Source organism: Pteronotus mesoamericanus, unplaced genomic scaffold (genome assembly GCF_021234165.1).
Source record: "Pteronotus mesoamericanus isolate MK-2021 breed Mesoamerican mustached bat unplaced genomic scaffold, CSHL_Meso_final contig_52, whole genome shotgun sequence".
NCBI classification, from domain to species: Eukaryota; Metazoa; Chordata; class Mammalia; order Chiroptera; family Mormoopidae; genus Pteronotus; species Pteronotus mesoamericanus.
Window position 1 is genome coordinate 12,737,569 of NW_026555189.1, and position 16,331 is coordinate 12,753,899.

The following is a 16,331-nucleotide window of genomic DNA, read 5'->3' on the forward strand; positions in this document are numbered from 1 at the left end:
GCCAACACAACAGTAGCTGTCTGGTGTGAATGAATAAAAATTTTACCTAAGTTTTTTTGTCAGAGCAGCAAAAAGTGTATTTTTGGTGTGCTGTAGAATTTTAGTAATTAGTTTATGTGTGCCATGAGATGAAAAAGGTTGAAAATCGCTGACATACACTAATGTTATACTTTAATCCTAAAAATAAATTAACACCAATAAACATCATTTTGTCTGCTTTATTAAGTAGGGAACTATAAAGGATTTGTTTTTTTTTTTTTAAAAAAGAAAAACTGTAGAAATTGCTTCTAAAAGTCTAGTGTGATGAGTACGGGCATAGCGTTTGGGGCCAAAGAAACCTGGGATCATATCCCAGGTCTGACACTTCCACAGCTGTGTGACCTTAGGCAAGACATCTCCCCTCCTTAAGCCTCATTTTTCTTGTCTGTGTAATGGGGCTCATAATTCTAACCCCACAGATTTGTTGTGAGGTTAAGAGCAACATAGAAAATTGGGTTAATGGAGCTTAGAAATCTATACAACACTCCCATTTTACATATGTTCAGCAAGTTAATTCAACTATTTATTGAGCCTTTTCTGTGCACAGGTGCTGACCTTGGCTCTGGTAAAGAACATGAGGTGAAGAAGCATGCTGATGCAGAGGGGTCTGGGCTTAGGACACCCAGCCCCCAGGCTCTCCCCTGAACAATAAGCTGTTCCATGTCTGCAGAGCTGCACAAGTGAGAAACCCCACCCCCATGATGCTCTGGCCTGGGCAGCTGTGTCCAGGGCCCAGTCAGTTTGGCTCTCAGCTCATCACTCTCGTTCAGCTTTGGGATAAAATACGTAAAGCTCTTAAGCTTCTAGCCAGAGAGCATATTCTGTCCCCACCTCCAACCCCATACACACATTCCAAGTCACTCAATTCCAGGGAAGAGCAAAGATTTAGGGAGCAAACACCAGGGGAAAGTAGGTCACAGCAGGAGGATCGTAATCTCCCACCATGGCTGGCCCCTGCTACTAGAAGCAGGCTGCTCTTAGCCACCCACAAAGAGTGGCTCTGGGAAGACTTTTGGGGTCTGGAGCCCCAGCACCATCCCTCTCAACAATATGCCCAGGCTGAGGGGGTTGCCCCAAGATAATACATCCTCCACACTGTGGTCATTCTCAGCCAAGCTCTTGCTGACTGTAACACTTCTATGCTGGACTTAGATATTCTATCAAGTACACTTTTTGTACCCAGCCCTAGATGCTGTGCTGGAGACACAAAGAGGACCCTCGGGGAGTCCACAGATGGGAATTACGATCCGGACCAGACAGTAACAAAGCCAGTGCTATCAGTACTGAGGCAGAAGAGAGCCCAGGAGCCGTGTGGACCTGTAGGAGGCTGCTGATTCAGCTTGCAGTCAGGGTTAGGGAATATTTCCTGGAGGAGGTGAAACTGAGCAAGAAAGGAGTTTTCACCAGGAGAAAATGGGGAAGGGTATTTTCTGAACACAGAGAACAGATGTACAGAGACTCAGGAATAAAATCATGGCCTTTCCTACTGGAAAATTTTGGCAGTCAAAGGAGGGCAGATCTGGGAGGGTTGCTTTTCTGAACTTTTCGCTTTCAGGTTATGGGAAAAGGTGGGTAATGCTGGTTGGGAGAGAAGCGGGGATAGAAGTTCAGGCAAATGAAGCACAGGAGCAAAGATACGGCAGAAAGGGAGTTAATGGAGGCATCTGACGAAGTCAGCATGGGAGGGTGTTTGGGCGGTGTGGATGCAGTAGAGGTCCTACATACGTGGGTGGAGGTCTCTGGAAGCACTTGTCACCCTGGAGCTTCTACAAGGGTCCTATCAGGCCTGATCTGTCCTGAGGCACAGCTGCCCAGCATGGGCCTTTGTGTAAATCTGGCCCGCCTAGATCCTATTCCTTTGGGCCCCTCTCATAAAGCCCTGTCCCCCCACCCTCTCCCCCACCACTGGTGAGTCCCCATTCTTACCTCCCATCGCCCCATCATGCTCCTTCTCTGAAGCCTCCCCTGAGGCGTCAAGGCCTGGACAGGTAGCTCACCCTTCTCTGTCTGCCGCAGAGAGGGGTTGCAGGAATAGGCTGAATAAACTGGGCAGAGCTGACTTACGCAGGGCCTCATAGACAATGAGAAGGAGCTTAATAGCAGGATCAGTTTTCAGTATAGAAAATGGAGAATAAAGGGGGAAGGAGTGAGATTTGAAGCCAGTAAGGAGGCCATGACAGCGCCCACTGTGGGGCGGTGGCTGGGAATAGGGTCCTGGTGCTGGTGGTAGAAGACTAATCAAAAGATGATCTCACCCTCTCTGAGACTCCTCCTTCCCTCGGGGTCTGTCCATGCTGAGTCTGGCTCTTCCTCTCCTCCAGGATGAACAGGGGTCCTCATACCACACACCCACTCCATGCTTCCAGAATGCCTTCCGGGCTTGTTTTGACTTCACACTGCATACCTCTTCTCAAAGAACAAGCTTGTGGAGAGCAGAGACCAGGGCAACCCTCACTGTGACCCATTTCTGCAGCTCCAAGTCACATCAGGGACCTGAATGTAGACTCCAACAGGGGCTCCCCACCTTCTGGTACAGGCTCCCCTCAGATGGAACAGGACCCCAGAGAGGGAGAGGACTGAGCACTTAGTCTGAGCTGCCCTGAAGGCTAAGGTTCAGCAGAGGAGGCGGCCAGATGGTCAGGAGCCTGGAGGCTAGAATGAACCTGGGGAGTTGGGGTGGCTGTACTGGGGAGCAGGGTGAGATGCTCCACCAGCTCACAGGGCCCCTAGGGACCAGGCAGGGCTAGAAATACCAACGAGGGAGGACAGACCACTAGAGCTCTTGGAGCCTGCATGTAATGGAAAGCTCAGCACTGCTCCTGGGAAATGAGTGTTTGTGAGGAGAAAGATGGAGTCCCCTGTGGTGGCCTTGGGCCCTGCCCATTCTGTCTCAGGGAATCAGCTTCAGAGGCCTCCCTCTGAGTCAAGCAGTGAGCAGCCAGAAAAAAAGGAAGGAGCTTAGTACAAATATAAATACTTTTAATGAAAGCTGAACGTGCTCTGCAGAGCCTGGAGAGCAGCCACCAGAGCAGGGGTGGTGGCAGGGGCACTGCTACCCAACCCCAGTGGCTAGGCCAGGGGCCCCAGGAGCCAAACAAATGCCAGGGCAACCCCCAGCAGCAGGGGAGCAGGAGCTGGGGTCGGGGCAGGTGCTGCTGCCCGCAGTGTCTCCTGGTTGACCTCAGGGCCTGTGCCACGCTCCCGGACGTGCACAGGGGCGCCACACAGTGTGTGCAAGTTATCCGGGTGCTGGGCCTGGCGAGCTTCTTGCTGTAGTGATTCCCATGCAGCAGCCGCCTCCTTTGGGCAGCCTGACAAGACTCGAGAGGCGCAGGTGTGGAAGTCGTTCCAAGATCTGTTAAGGGTGTAGGGTTAAGGGAATTAGGTGGGGCAAAAAGGCTTTGGAATGGGAAGAGGTTCAAGGATGGAGGGTAGCAGTTGGGGGTAGGGAGGTCAGGCTGCTGCCCTTGTACCTGCTCTTACCTGCAGATAGTCTCCAGCTCACCTCCATGGCCCATGCCGTCCCCCAAGCGGATGAGACACTCAGCGAAGCCCTGATATATGTTGTCACAGTGGCCTGGGCCCATGGCGGCTGCCTCCAGGAGAGACACAGGGAGTGGGGGTGGGGAGGTAGAAAACAGTAGATAGGATGAGCTTGCCTAACCCCCAGGGGCTTGTTTACCCTAGTATGCCCTGGGGACGTGACTCAGCGTGAATGAGGTGCCCCAGGGGAATGAGTACATCTAGGGATTACCTGCCTGGGCCCTGTTCTGGGTGGGACTGAATAGAGTAAGTGTGGAGCAGGGTAGGGTAGGTGTCTTCATGTTCCAGGGGTCAGCTCTTCCTCCAAGCTTCTGGGACCTCTGCAGCCCCACATCGGGTGAAGATGGTCCAAGTGAAGGAGCCAGGACAGGGCAAAGCAGAGCAGGTTCCAGTGCCACACTCCCCCTCCTCAGCACTGTGTCCACTCTCTGCAGTCTGGACAAACTTTGCTTGGCTTTCCCACCCCATCCCAAAACAGGTATTGTCAGATGGGAAGGGCAGGATAAAGGGTGTCAGGATCCAGGTCAGACCCTAACAGGACCTCAGGGAATCCCAAGGCTGGTCTAGGAGTCTCCTCAAAGGCCATCTCTTCCTTTATTAGAAAGGGTGCTGCAAAATTTTGAGGTTCTTCCTCCACACCTAGCGCTCAGTTCCTACCCCTCTCTTTCAGTTCTGAAGCCACCAGTACACATTATCTCCTCCGTGGAGACCTCGAACCTCCTTGCCACCCTGACCCCCTGTGCTCAGCAGGGCTGTGCCCCAGCTCCCACACACCCTAAACCCAGCCTGGTAAGAGGGTGTATGGCCTGGGCTGGTCCAGTACACCTGTAACTCACCGAGTGGTGGTAACAGCAGCAGCAGCAACAGCGCCACAGCAGCGGGCAGTCGCTGGCAGCGGAGACAGCAGCAGCAACAGCAGTGCATCATCCCTGGCTGGAAATCTAGTGCCAGAGCTAGCAGCTTGAAGTGCAGCCCTTCAGCCCAGCCCCCAAAAGGATGGACTGTGATTGGATGAGAGCTGGAGGCGGGGCTTCAAAGCCAGCAGGGAGCCACCACCAGTACTCAGATAGGCAAAGGAGAAGAACCTCGGAGAGAAGAGTCCAGGGGATCAGGGTCCTGCTGAGCTGACCCCAGGGCCCTCATCCCAAAGATGGAGAGGGGAGATCTAGGAAAGCAGTTGTGCAGATCATGGTAGGTGTCCAGGCCCCTGGGGTGGGTTGGACTTGACAGAGCTCCCCACAGGGAGAAGACAGGGGCCAAGGAACAGGGCAGCTATCAGAGTCACATCAAAGACACACCAAAAGCACACATACTCCATTTTATTGCAAAAGCATTTAATTAAATTTTTCAATGTTTTTCAAAAACAAAAAAGGTCCAAAACAGAGGTATAAAGAAACGTGGAAAATTTAACTCAAGTGGTATCATAATCTCAGGGGGTCATGCTCCAGGTGTGGCAGAACCCAAGAAGGCACAATACCCACCCTGGGCCCAGCCTCAACCTGCTGGCTACCATAACCACAACCAGTGCTCCCCCCTTCAAACACCCCAGAGGTGGAAGGCTGAGCAGGCAACGGGCGGACATGACCCTGCTTTGGCCTAGGCCTGTCTACTGGCCTTCAGTGCCACCCCACCCCTGGGAAAGGCAGGCTTAGCTAAGGGAGGCTGGGGGTCACAAGGCCATGCAGCATGAGGCTGAGACGCCGGGCCGCTTTGCCAAGTGAGTTGTGTGGTTCAGCCTGGAGGAACTGGAAGAGCTTCTGGCGCACCTGGGCCATGACGGAGCCCATGTGGTCCCGAGTGATAGGGTCACTGTGGTCCAGGTGCATCACAGCATCTTCTAGGTAGCTGGGGGTGGAGGAAAGGGACAGGCTATAGGTGGGTGCCAGCGGATGGGAGCGCCCCCTGGTGGCACTGAGATCCAGAGGGCCAGCTGACAAGGGAGGCCTCCAAGCCTGAAATGGGTGGGGGGCAAAGGGAACTGGTGGAGAGAATTAGGGAGTCAGGCTAGAGTGGGAGTCTTTGCTTTGAACTGCTCCCCTATCTCTATCCCAGCCTATCTTCTGGTGCAACTGTACCCACTCACCTGAGCTTGAGGTCAGTTCGAGTGCCAAGGTCAGAGGCCAGCTGCTGGATGAGGGAGAGGAGTACGGGCTGGGAGAGTGGGCAGGGTGGCTGCCCAAAAACCTGGCCTGGGTCCACAGTTTCACACACGTACAGCACCAGGTTCAGATCAGCAGCTGTCAGGGCCTGAGTAGAGGAAAGCATTTAGTGTGTGGACCTTGCTGGGAGACAACTGAGTCTAAACTGGGCCTAGCGCCTGGCATACCTGCTGGAAGGCCTGATTGAGGTGGCCCTGCTGCAGCAGCTGCAGGATATGGGCTTGCTGGGCCTGGCAGTCCAGGTGGGCAGCAGGGACAGGTGTGCCAGCAGCTGAGCGCATGGCCTGCATGATGCTAGAGGTGACGGCAGCCTGCTGCTCCTTAAGTGCCACACTCACCTCACCCTTAACAATGCGTTGTACCTGTGCTAAAATGGACTCCTGCAGGCTGCAAAGGGAAATAAGGGAGATGAGGAAGATAGGGAGTCTGGTATGGCCTTTTCCAAACCCACCACCTTGCCCAGTGTTCTGCCCACACACCTGCCCACTGCCACATGCAGCTGGTGCTGCACCTCAGCCCGAACGCTGCTGGACACAGTGGCTGCCATCTGCTCAGTGGCCCCCTGCAACGTGCTGACCAGGCCCCGCAGCTGGGCCAGCACAGGCTCCCGCGCCTCCTGCTCTCGTGCCTTCCGGCTCTTCATGTGGCTCTCTAGCTGTTGCAAGTCTGAAAGGTGACCACGGGGGCCATAAGGATGGTGAGGGAGAGGAGGACAACCCCTCCCCCTTGGATATATGACCCCACTCACATTCCTGTGTGCCCAGTCGGAAGCTATCATTGATCTGCTGGAACATGGCCTGGCAGCTCTTCTCAAAGGCGGGCAGCACCACACTCTGGAAGGCTTCACGGTAGGCAGCCTGCATTGGCCCCTGTAACGTGTCTGCAGCTGCTCGGGCAATGGCATCTGTCAAATTCTGGGGGTAAAGGGAAGGGCCGAACCAAAAGCCTGAGCCCAAGCTGGTCTGACCAAGCCCACCAACCACCAACCTCCCTCTTCTTTGGCCCTATAGCACCTTGGACTTCAGCAGCTTGGAGATACTCTCTTTCATGCTACCTTCCACAGCCGTGAGCTTGGTGGCCACTGAGGTGCTCAGTTGGCCTGCCACAGGCTCTAGACTCCTAGAGACACCTGGGGCAAGGTAAGGAGGGAGAGGTGGAGCCATGAGGAAGCTTGGCAGGTAGGGGGCCCCACTCCCACCCAGCCCATCCAGAGAAGTCTCCGTGCAAAACTCACATGGAGGCACTGTCTTCTTGATCTCATCCCGTATGCTGCGCTCCAGCCGCCCAGCCACAGCTGAAGACAGTGCCTGGGACAGCTGTTGTGTCAGCTGTTCCTGCAGCTGACCACCTCGTTGCTGTCCTTCAGCCAGTGCCCGCTCTAGCCGCCGCTCTGTGTGGTAGCTAAGGAACAGGCCTGGAGCAGGTCCCATGTCCCTTCTCAGTCCAAGAATGCTGCAGCTGCCCCTAACCCTCTTCCACGCGGGGCCACTGCCCACAAGGATACGCTCCTGTTCATGCCGCGATTCTAGGGCACGTTCTACATGGCCCGTGACAGTGCTCTGCAGGCCTTCAAGTTGGGCACACAGACGCTGCAGCAGCTCTTCTTGGCTGTGCCGCAACTCCAACAGCTCTCTCTGCTGTTGCCAAATTAGTGCTGGCCAGTCCTCAGAGGGCTCTGCCACCTGCCAGTAGCACCGACAGTCACATGATACCTGCCCTACCCTGGTCCCCACACACTAGACCAGGGAATGGCCCAGACCTCTTCCCCACCCTCCAAGAGGAGTCCCAGAAGGAAAACGGGTGTTTGCTCACTCACCTGGTGCTCCGTGAGCCGGGATTCCATGGCTGAATCCCTGCCATAGGCAAGAAGCACCTCAGGCCATGTCATGCAGGCAGCCTGGGCACCACCCCTCTCCCTGGCCCCAGGACCCCTCCTACCCATCATCTTTTTTGCCCTTTTTCTTGAGCTTGGGTGAGGTTCGAGGGGATCCCTTAGTCTTCCAGTCCTTGGCAGGCAGCCGTGGAGTGGGAACTTTGGCGCCAAAGCCCCCGGCAGCAGAGGCAAGGCTGGCCACCTCATCATCGTGGTCACTGTGGGAAGGGGTGGGAGATGCATAAGCACCTACCACTTCCTGGTCCTCCCCTGTGAGAGGAAGGGTGTGGGGTGGTATCTACCTTTGTTCAGCACTGGCATCCTGGCTGTCATGTTGTTGCAGCAAGTGATAAGGTGGTCGGTGGAAGGCCAGGCTCTTGTGCTTTTCCTGTAGGCCATTCCTGGGGCTGGGAGGACAGGCTGATTCAGCAGTGGATGACTATCCGAAGCCCCTACCATCAGCACACTTTCCCCCTCCCAAGCTCCTCACCTTTCTGTGAGGCTGCTGCAGGTCTCCCGAGTAATGTCTGGTGCTGTAGGCCAGACCTGACTGTCAGGGGTTGTGGCCTCCTGCGTCAAGGCGGCCTCCAGGAGGGAAGGGGTACTATGCCGATCCCCATCCCCAGGGCCTCCATCCAGGCTAAGCTGGGAGCCAAGCTCAGGCCCTGGCCGGGGCCGCGGGGACAGCAGGTGTAGTGCTGAGGCAGCTGAGGCCATACTGTTTGGCTCGAGGTCCTCAGGAGCAGAGGAGCCAAAGCCACGGGACAGGGCCTCAGATGCGATCTCAGGGATGTCCTGGGATAGGGCAGTGGAAGCTGAAGATATAACATCAGGGGAGCGGGTACGGCTGGGGGAAGCCTGGCGTAGCCCCAGGGGCTCCACTTCCTGCAGCTCCAGGGAGATTGCAGAGGCAGCAGTAGGTACCTGAGGTGGGCCAAAACGGGGACTTAGCTGGAGGGAAGCAGGAGTAGGGGAAGCACAGAGATGAGCTCTGGTCATTTGTAGTGATGAGAGATGTGACAGTGGGGAAAGGGGGATGCAATCAAAAACAGCCGCAGCTCAGGGGAGGAGGTGGGAATGGACAGGCTGAGGAGCTGTCCTCCAGGGAACATGGGAGGCTGAGATGGCCTCAAGGGAAACATGGGCCACCAGAGGCAGAACAGGACAAGTAGACACAGTGCTAAAGAAGAAGGCTGCTGCCAACCTTCTCTCTGCTATACACCTGCTAACTTGCATTTCACACACACGCACCTGCCCAGCCCCTTTGGGAGTTAATTTGTCAGCTGGACCTGGGAGCAGGCCAGGCAGGAGGCTGCGCGGGCTTGCCTGCAGGCTGCTGCCACTGTTCATTGTCAGACTGCCATCCAGCTGCAGCTTGGGGCTCAAGGTCAGCTCCTCAGGTGGCCTAGTGGCAAGAAAGCTGAAGTATAAGCAGCCAGAGCTTGGCATTATCTGGCACCAGCCCCTGCCATTCCCATCCTCTGACCCTCACTTCACCTGGGCAAGGAGGGGTCCACCGCTGAGGTACTACTCATGGCAGATACAGCTGTAAGAGAGGAGCTGCTGCTGCTGCTGCTGCTACTGCTGCTGCTGCTGCTGCTATTACTAGGGGATGCAGCAATCTGGGGAGATGTAGAGTAAGAGCTGCAGCCTGCGGGTAGAGATTCCCAGGTCCCCCTGCCCTGAGCCCCAGCCCCAGCACACCTGCTGCAAGGAGGTGCTAGGTGTCATGAAAGCATCAGGTGTCATCAGCTTGGGCTTGGTCTCACTGCTCAGACTAAGGAAGTCAGCGGGTGCAGGTAGCTCCACGATGCGTCGGAGATCAGGCTGGGAGCCGTGAGTAGCTGAACCCAGACCCTCAGAGCCCAGTTCAGGCCGAGATTCTCCAAATGCTGTGGGGAAATCTGCCACTTTAGTCAGATCTCAGACCCTGGCCAATCTAACCTGCTTCTCTCTCACCCCTCACTCACCAAAGTCCTCATGGGCAGTATGGGCAGGGAGGGGGGCGACCACATCAGGGTTCAGTTGCGGCTGGAAGCGGATCTGCACATCTTGCAATGCCCTGCAGGAAGAGAAGGCGAATAGGAGAGAGCTCGAAGGGGCCAGAGTCAGTAGGGTGGGGAGGAGCAGAGGCAGGGCACACTCACTTAGTATGCACACAAAAGAGCTTGATGAGCACACCAGCTGCAGACTCCATAGCACCGGCTCCGTGGGTCCCATCTGCAAGGACAATGCTGACAACTAAAGCCCTGGCCCTGTGTGCCTTGGCACTCCCTACATACCAACGTATACCTCCAACCCTGAGCAGCTCACCAGCCCCTAGGCTGTCATTCTCTTCCTCAGCAGGCAGCACCTCAGTGTGCCTCAGCCGGCAGCGAGTCACAACCTGGATACCGAAGCTCAGTACGGGGTGCGTGAGTAGGAACTCAGAGATGGAACTGAAGCAGGCACGGCCTTCCTCCTGGTTCTGCAGCAGCTCCATTACATAAAGGACCTGCGCAGGCAGTGCATTCACAGCTGAGCTCAGAGGCTCTGCGGGCTGTGGATGTGCCACACATATCCTGGCCTTCCCCAGTGATACCAACTCTGCCCAGGGTGCCCCCAATGCAGTCTACCTTCCGTTGCACGTCGCTGAGAATCAGGTATTCTGCTGAGAGGTCCAGGCAAACTTTGAGGCTGGGGGGCACACTCACTGAGCTGAAGATATCTGGGGAGAAACTGGGAGGCCACAAGGCAGGACACATGAGACTAAGACAGTGGAAAGAACCCACATCCCCACAGCATGGCTTCCCCTGTCTGCTCCCCAGCCTATGCTTACCAAATGGTCTGCAGGCAGGTCCAGGACACCGTGCACCACATCTTTAGCTCCTGATTCTGGTCAGCACCAGTAATGAGGAACCTCCAGAAAGGGACCCTGCAAAGCAACAAGGCGCTGAGTGGCTGGCTGGGAGACTAAGGTCCAGCCTACCACCCGCCTGCCTGCCCACTCACTCACTCAGGGTCCTGTTTCTTATGGTTGTCACAGAACAGGAGGCAGGAGAGAGGCCGCCCATCATGAGGCTTCAACTCATGTAGACACCTGCAAGCAGGCAGAGGAAGAGCCTGAGTGGGTCATCTTGTCCTCTACCTAGGGGTTCCCAGTCCCTCAGGCCCTGCCTCACCTTGGCTCATCCTGTCCCTCAATGTAGATCTGCCAGAACTTGACAAAGCCATCGTGGCTTGCTGTAGCCAGGACAGTCCCATCAGGTGAGAGGGCCCCTTCACTCAGGTACTGGGAAGAACCCAAAGAGCCTTGCTTTACCACCTGACTAGAGGTGGGAGCAAGACCATCGCAGATGAGAATGACAGTGAGCTGGGTTGACTCACAGTGGGTCCGCACATTTGTGTGAAAGACTAAATGAATGGGGGCCATAAAGAAGACCACACCCATGTGGTGCAGCCACATTAGGCATGAGCTCCACAGGTGAAGGTCAATTTGTGATCCAAGTCCCCCTGGGCAGAATGCCAGCAAAGCCACCTGGGCAGCTGTGGGTATGGGGAAGAGATGAAAGACTTAAGAAAAGGGGAAGAGCAAGGAAGGAAGTCAGCTGCATGCTTACTGTGCTGTGGCCTTTTACCATGATGAAGCCCTGCTTGATTTGGCTGACATCCACAGGCCAGGTGCTGTGGTTGGAGCGGAGCATGTCCAGGTTCCACACCTCGGCCTAGAGGGTACAGGGAGGTGAGTGTTCAGCCCATGCCCACACCATGGCTGCTCTGACCGCCCCCGCCCCCCGCCATGCCCAGGCTCCTCACCCTGTCCTCATGCAACAGGGCCACCATTGGGCTACCCTCCTCACAGCAGTCTTCACTCTCCTCGGGAATGAATGGGCACCAGATGATCCTACGAAAGTGGTTCAGTGGCGTACCCTCTGGCTGCCGGATATGGACCAAAATCTCTTCTCTGAGCAGGGCGTTAAGGGCTAGACAGGTGGATGACGAGTGTGTCTCGCAGCCCCAGCTTTGCCCACCTTTCTTCAGCCCCCCATCCCATCCCAGGAAAAGGATACTGAATTTTGCCATTAACCAGAGCCAAGTGCCACACAAACAGGTTGCCTGCCTCATCCAGGCAGGCCAGCTGTGGGGAGTTGACGTGTGCGAAGGCCAGGTCAGCCACACTGCCTGTGAAGCCCTTGAGCAGGGTCCGCTCCGAAGTGCTGACACTGATCACCCGCACCATCGCTGAGCCATTGTTGGCAGCTGGAATCAGGACAGCGGTTGACCATGAGTGGGTATCTAGGCCCAGGCAGCAGCAGAGAAGCCCTGCCGTTGCCTGCCTCGCTGCCACCACCAGTTTCAAGCTTGGTTTTCCCACTTGGCTCCCCAAGGCCTGGCAGAGGTGGGGGCAGCACAGACAAGCCTTCCATTGTATCCCTAAGGTCTGAGTGGGCTGAGTGGCCTTACATTGAATCTGCATTTCTGGGGCTTCTAGCAGAACACCCCCCTCCCGTCCCCTGCCCCAACTCACCCCGAATGGCATAGGCCAAGAAGGAGTTGGACACAGCAATCAGGTTGCCATAGTAGTATTTCTGCTCCCAGTCATACTTGGCGACAGGTTGGATTTTCACCTGAGGACAAGGGTTAGGAAGGTTGTAGCAGCTGAGGGCTGGGGCAGCTTTCCCGAAGCTTAGGTGGTCCCCAGCCTCCCTGGGGACAGTAGAGGCCACATATGCAAGCCCAGCCATCCAATCACAACTCCTGGTGCCAGATTCCCACATAGACTTGGTAGCCAACCCTCGCTTCCTCAGACTAGGGCACACTACCTGCCTCTTAAGGTGGTCCCCATAGGAGATGGCAGCATGGAAACGGGATGGGAGAGACTATGTGTCCCCATCCACCGTACATGCCACAACATCCTGGTACTCACCTTGTTGCTCCCTCGTGCCTTGCTCGAGATGCTAGAGTCACTGCTGGCCACAATTTCTACCTCCTTGGCCAAAATCCCAATGCAGGTAGAGCTGTCATCTCCGGAGAGGCAGCTGCAGGGAGGGGTGCACAAGCTTAACTCTCGTTCACCCAAAGTCTCAATTGGCAAGGTTGGAATGAAGAGAGGACACAGCCACCATAGGGCATGTGTCCAACCCCAGATACACAGTTCTGGGTCCACTGGTCCCCAGACCCAGTGCTCCACTTGCTCACCTCCCTCCTTGGGAATGCTACATCAGGTGCCTAAACATCAGATCCAGGCCAAGCCCCTGAGCTTGTGCTCACCCTTCATCCCAGTGCAAGCTCAATGTGGTTCCAGTGCTCTAACCCAGGACATCTAGTAGGGGAGTAGCAGAGGCTACTGGCCCTTCTCTGCCCTCATCTCATGCCTTCAGCTAGCAGACACCGTAAAGGCCCCATCACCACCGCTGTTATTTCCCAGGCACTCACATGACCTGCTTCTCCTGCAGGTTAATGGAAGGCTTGGCACGGAGACCAGGCTTGTTTGCCGAAGTACCGTCACCTGAACAGAGAGGGTCTGGAACCAGGAGTCCATTGAGGTCCCCATTGTAGGTGTTAGGTGGCCGCTGGCTCTCTGCACTGGGGCCTGGGGACAGAGAGGGCCACTGTCATGAGGTTGTTCCACGGGCCTACTAGCCTCTCCTAATGCAGAGCTTCCCTCAGAATCATGAAGCACTCCAGGAACACTCAAATGAGGCAAGTCTTCATTTGTAGGAAGGAGGGCCCTTCGTTCACCTCTCATATTCCATAAACACCAATGGTGAACCCAATGTATGCCAGGGCCAAGGATGCACATGACACTTTTCTACCTAGGGGAGGGGTGCAAGCTATCAAGGATCTTCTGAGGCCAATTAATATTCACGCCCAGGTCTGTGCAGAGGGACTGTGTACTTAAGGGTAGGGCATGGGAAGGGTCAGGACAGACTTCACAGAGGAGTCACCATCAGAGCTAGTGTAGCTAGAACACACAAACATGGAAAAGGTGAAGGGAAAACAAGGCTGCAGAGGTCTCAGGTATGAGACTGGGGTGCTTAGATGCTCCTGGTGGCAATGAGAGCTGCAGGAGAGTTTTAAAAGAGAAGATAACATGGTCAGCACTGGCCAGAGGGCTGATTGCTCTAAGGCAGCATACAGAATAGTTGAGAACCTGGGTGAGAGATACCACGGCCTACACCAAGGTAGTGGCGGGGGTTGGAGAAGAAAGGACAGGCTACTAAGGCATGGGAGGACATCGGTAAGATGTGGGACTAAGGAAGGCAGGAGCCTGCCCCACAGAGAAACGGCTCAGAAGATGCCACCTTGGGAGGGTAAACTCAGGATGAATGGACATGGAGGAGCTTGACAAAGAGGAGAGAAACTATGGGGTAGTGTGTAGGGTCAGGAAAGACAGCATTTTAGTTTTTCGCCATTCACTGAGTTTCAAGCACCTTCATAGGCTCAGACACTACTACAAAACTCCCAGTGGCAAGGAGACTAGGGCTCCACATTGAGGATCACATCAAATTTTTCTAGTCACAAAACAGTCTGGGGTCTGACACAGTCCGCCAGTGAGAGGAGACAAGCCAGCGCTCCTTGGCAAACAGAAGAATCAAGTATCAATCAATAAACAAGGAGTTCGGAGGAAAGCCTCCTGAGCACTTCACTTGGCTCAGAGCCATCTTAGCTGCTCAGGGGTAAGCTGACCACTTTCCCTCCCCGAAAGGCTACCATGAGGACAAACAGACAACTGCCCAAGGTTGGCCATGCCAGGCTCTAACAAACCTTTGTGGATTCTAGTCTACACAGCAGCTGATGAGCATGAAAGGTCCAAGCCAAGCTCATGAATGAAAGGGAGCACACTCCAGACCTGGGGAAAAGGGTCAGTAGTTTCAAGCAGTAGATGAATTTTCTCAGAGAATATGGAATATATAACCCTACCCAGAGTGAGCACCGGTGCCTACTTCCAGCAGTAGTCAGTTTGGGCCTCCGGGCAGGTTTAAGAACAGGGACTGAGGAAACACCAGTTCTCTCAGCTCTGGCCACTGCACACCTAAACCATCATCACCAGCCAGTCTTTACACCACTGCAACTTTTCACAGGTCCCTGAACCAGCCAGGAAATTTTGGTACCTTCACACGTGCTATCTCCTCTTTGTTAATGCCTTTCTAACATCCAAACCCTTGTTCATATTATAAGACCTACCCTAAACATTGTCTCCTCTCTCAGACCTGCTCTCAGGCACTCTCCAGTCCCCATCCCACCTCCCCTTTCCCCATCAAAATACCAAAACACTCCTCTCTTTCAATGTCAACGGTGTTATACTACAACATCCTTAGGCTCCTTGAGGGTAGGAGCAGCTCTGAGGTATCACTGCAAGCCCAAATAATAGTTTAAACGAATGGAAATAAACTAGGGTTTGCGGATGTTTGTAGCCTAACCCAATCAGGGCCATGCAGTCTGCGATTTGCCTTAATCCCGGAAAGGACGTGGAATTGGGGGTGGTCACTTTCCTCTAGAATATAATTTCAGAAACCACGCCTGGAATCTGTGTTCTAGAGGTAAGGGCAAGTTGCAGAGGCGGATCCGCAGCTCCTTAGCCCAGCGGCTAGGTCTAGACACAGAACTCAGCATACGGAGCACGGACTAGGCCTCTGAAGTATGGCAAACGGGTTGCGAACCCAGACCAGTACCAGAAGCACTAGAGACCTTGGGGCCAGGACACCAGCGTGGCCCTGCGAATTCGAGGAAGGAGCCTCACCTTCAGCTGAGACGCTGAAGGACGAGGCAAAACGGCGCGGAGCCAGGATTGGGAGGGATCGCACCCAAGGGGGTCTGCGCCCTTCCGGGAATATGTTCAGGGGTTTACTGCTCAATCCTTCGTCTGCACTCACCAGCCGGGAGGATGCATAGCCAGGTCGGAGGGACCTGGGGCTCTGAGGGCGACCCTGACCCGAGCCGTCCCTCTGCCTGGTCCACGAACGCTCACCCCCGCTGTCTCAGCTTACCTCCCGCGGGCCGGTCCAGCTTTAGGATGTCCCGTAGGTGCTGCGTGGCGTCCTCGATGTCGATGCTCGCGCAGGAGGCCATGGGCCCAGCCGCAGGTTCCCGGTCCACGCCGCGTTCGTTTCGCTGCCGCCACGTACCAGCCGAGCACAGCGGCGCCGGGACCAGACACGGGACGCGGGTCACTACAATCGGTCCACCCAGAGCCCACAAACGGCCGCCCGCACCGCGTCCCTAAGCCCCTTCAACACTACCAACCGCCTCCACTTCCGGCCCGCGGAGCCTTGGCTCCCGGAACCCGCACAGACCGGAGAAGAAAGGTTCCGGGCGGGGGCGAACGCCTTGCCCCTGCTGGAGCCGCTTTCCCTCCACCTCCCCAACCCCTGTGCCAGCGTAGCCCAGTGTTTCACAGGGCTGAGGCAAAGCAAACGTCTACGTACCGGACCCCGCAAAGCGCTACTAGCCTTAGAATATCCCGCCCCCGTCGATGCTCACTCCCAAGGCAAGGACTCTTGATGAGCCTAGGGCCAGGTCTACTCCAGAAACAGGCTGAATTAGCAGAAGCCTCGGTTACCTTTTAGGAAATGGGTCGGTGTAACTTAATGCCTGAGGGGACCCTCGGTGTAAGAAGGTCCAGGAAATGCAAGGTCAGGAGAGCTAACCCCACTAAAAAAGATCACTGTTCCCTAATAGGCCTCCAGCATCCCCGCTGCCCACCCTTGTACCCTCAGGCAGAAAGAAAGAAACAA

General features: G+C 55.4%; 2 protein-coding genes across 3 annotated transcripts; both read right to left on the reverse strand.

The window, feature by feature from the left end:
* Positions 1 to 3,108: 3,108 nt before the first annotated feature.
* On the reverse strand, positions 3,109 to 4,509 carry NRN1L (neuritin 1 like). Its single transcript, XM_054579045.1, has 3 exons — positions 4,419 to 4,509; positions 3,523 to 3,655; positions 3,109 to 3,394 (listed from the first exon to the last, which is right to left on the reverse strand). Exons 1-3 carry the CDS (start codon positions 4,507 to 4,509, stop codon positions 3,109 to 3,111), a joined length of 510 nt encoding a protein of 169 aa, XP_054435020.1.
* A 390-nt stretch (positions 4,510 to 4,899) lies between these two features.
* EDC4 (enhancer of mRNA decapping 4) lies at positions 4,900 to 15,860 on the reverse strand. Of its 2 annotated transcripts, XM_054579303.1 has the most exons (29): positions 15,585 to 15,860; positions 13,030 to 13,186; positions 12,521 to 12,632; positions 12,122 to 12,221; positions 11,664 to 11,853; positions 11,410 to 11,557; positions 11,214 to 11,318; positions 10,776 to 10,885; positions 10,610 to 10,693; positions 10,433 to 10,528; positions 10,230 to 10,332; positions 9,928 to 10,108; positions 9,762 to 9,834; positions 9,585 to 9,676; positions 9,319 to 9,506; positions 9,112 to 9,236; positions 8,866 to 9,019; positions 8,105 to 8,538; positions 7,917 to 8,021; positions 7,680 to 7,832; positions 7,558 to 7,594; positions 7,246 to 7,423; positions 6,976 to 7,131; positions 6,755 to 6,870; positions 6,490 to 6,655; positions 6,221 to 6,407; positions 5,909 to 6,128; positions 5,666 to 5,829; positions 4,900 to 5,427 (listed from the first exon to the last, which is right to left on the reverse strand). In XM_054579303.1, exons 1-29 carry the CDS (start codon positions 15,664 to 15,666, stop codon positions 5,235 to 5,237), a joined length of 4,209 nt encoding a protein of 1,402 aa, XP_054435278.1. In that variant the 5' UTR covers positions 15,667 to 15,860; the 3' UTR covers positions 4,900 to 5,234. The 2 variants fall into 2 exon arrangements, with proteins under 2 accessions (XP_054435278.1, XP_054435277.1); XM_054579302.1 differs by having other exon boundaries at positions 9,762 to 10,108.
* Between the last annotated feature and the right edge of the window lie 471 nt (positions 15,861 to 16,331).

What these genes read in the sequence shown, in the direction of transcription:
- NRN1L (XM_054579045.1), bottom strand. Translation starts at nt 4,509, where the DNA reads ATGATGCACTGCTGTTGCTGCTGCTGTCTCCGCTGCCAGCGACTGCCC. An exon ending in GCTGCTGTTACCACCACTCG is followed by an intron (nt 3,656 to 4,418) that starts GTGAGTTACAGG and finishes CCCCACCCCCAC; the next exon opens with TCCCTGTGTCTCTCCTGGAG. An exon ending in GAGCTGGAGACTATCTGCAG is followed by an intron (nt 3,395 to 3,522) that starts GTAAGAGCAGGT and finishes CACCCTTAACAG; the next exon opens with ATCTTGGAACGACTTCCACA.
- EDC4 (XM_054579302.1), bottom strand. Translation starts at nt 15,666, where the DNA reads ATGGCCTCCTGCGCGAGCATCGACATCGAGGACGCCACGCAGCACCTA. An exon ending in CTGCAGGAGAAGCAGGTCAT is followed by an intron (nt 12,633 to 13,029) that starts GTGAGTGCCTGG and finishes CCCTCCCTGCAG; the next exon opens with CTGCCTCTCCGGAGATGACA. An exon ending in GATGCCAGTGCTGAACAAAG is followed by an intron (nt 7,833 to 7,916) that starts GTAGATACCACC and finishes CCCTTCCCACAG; the next exon opens with TGACCACGATGATGAGGTGG.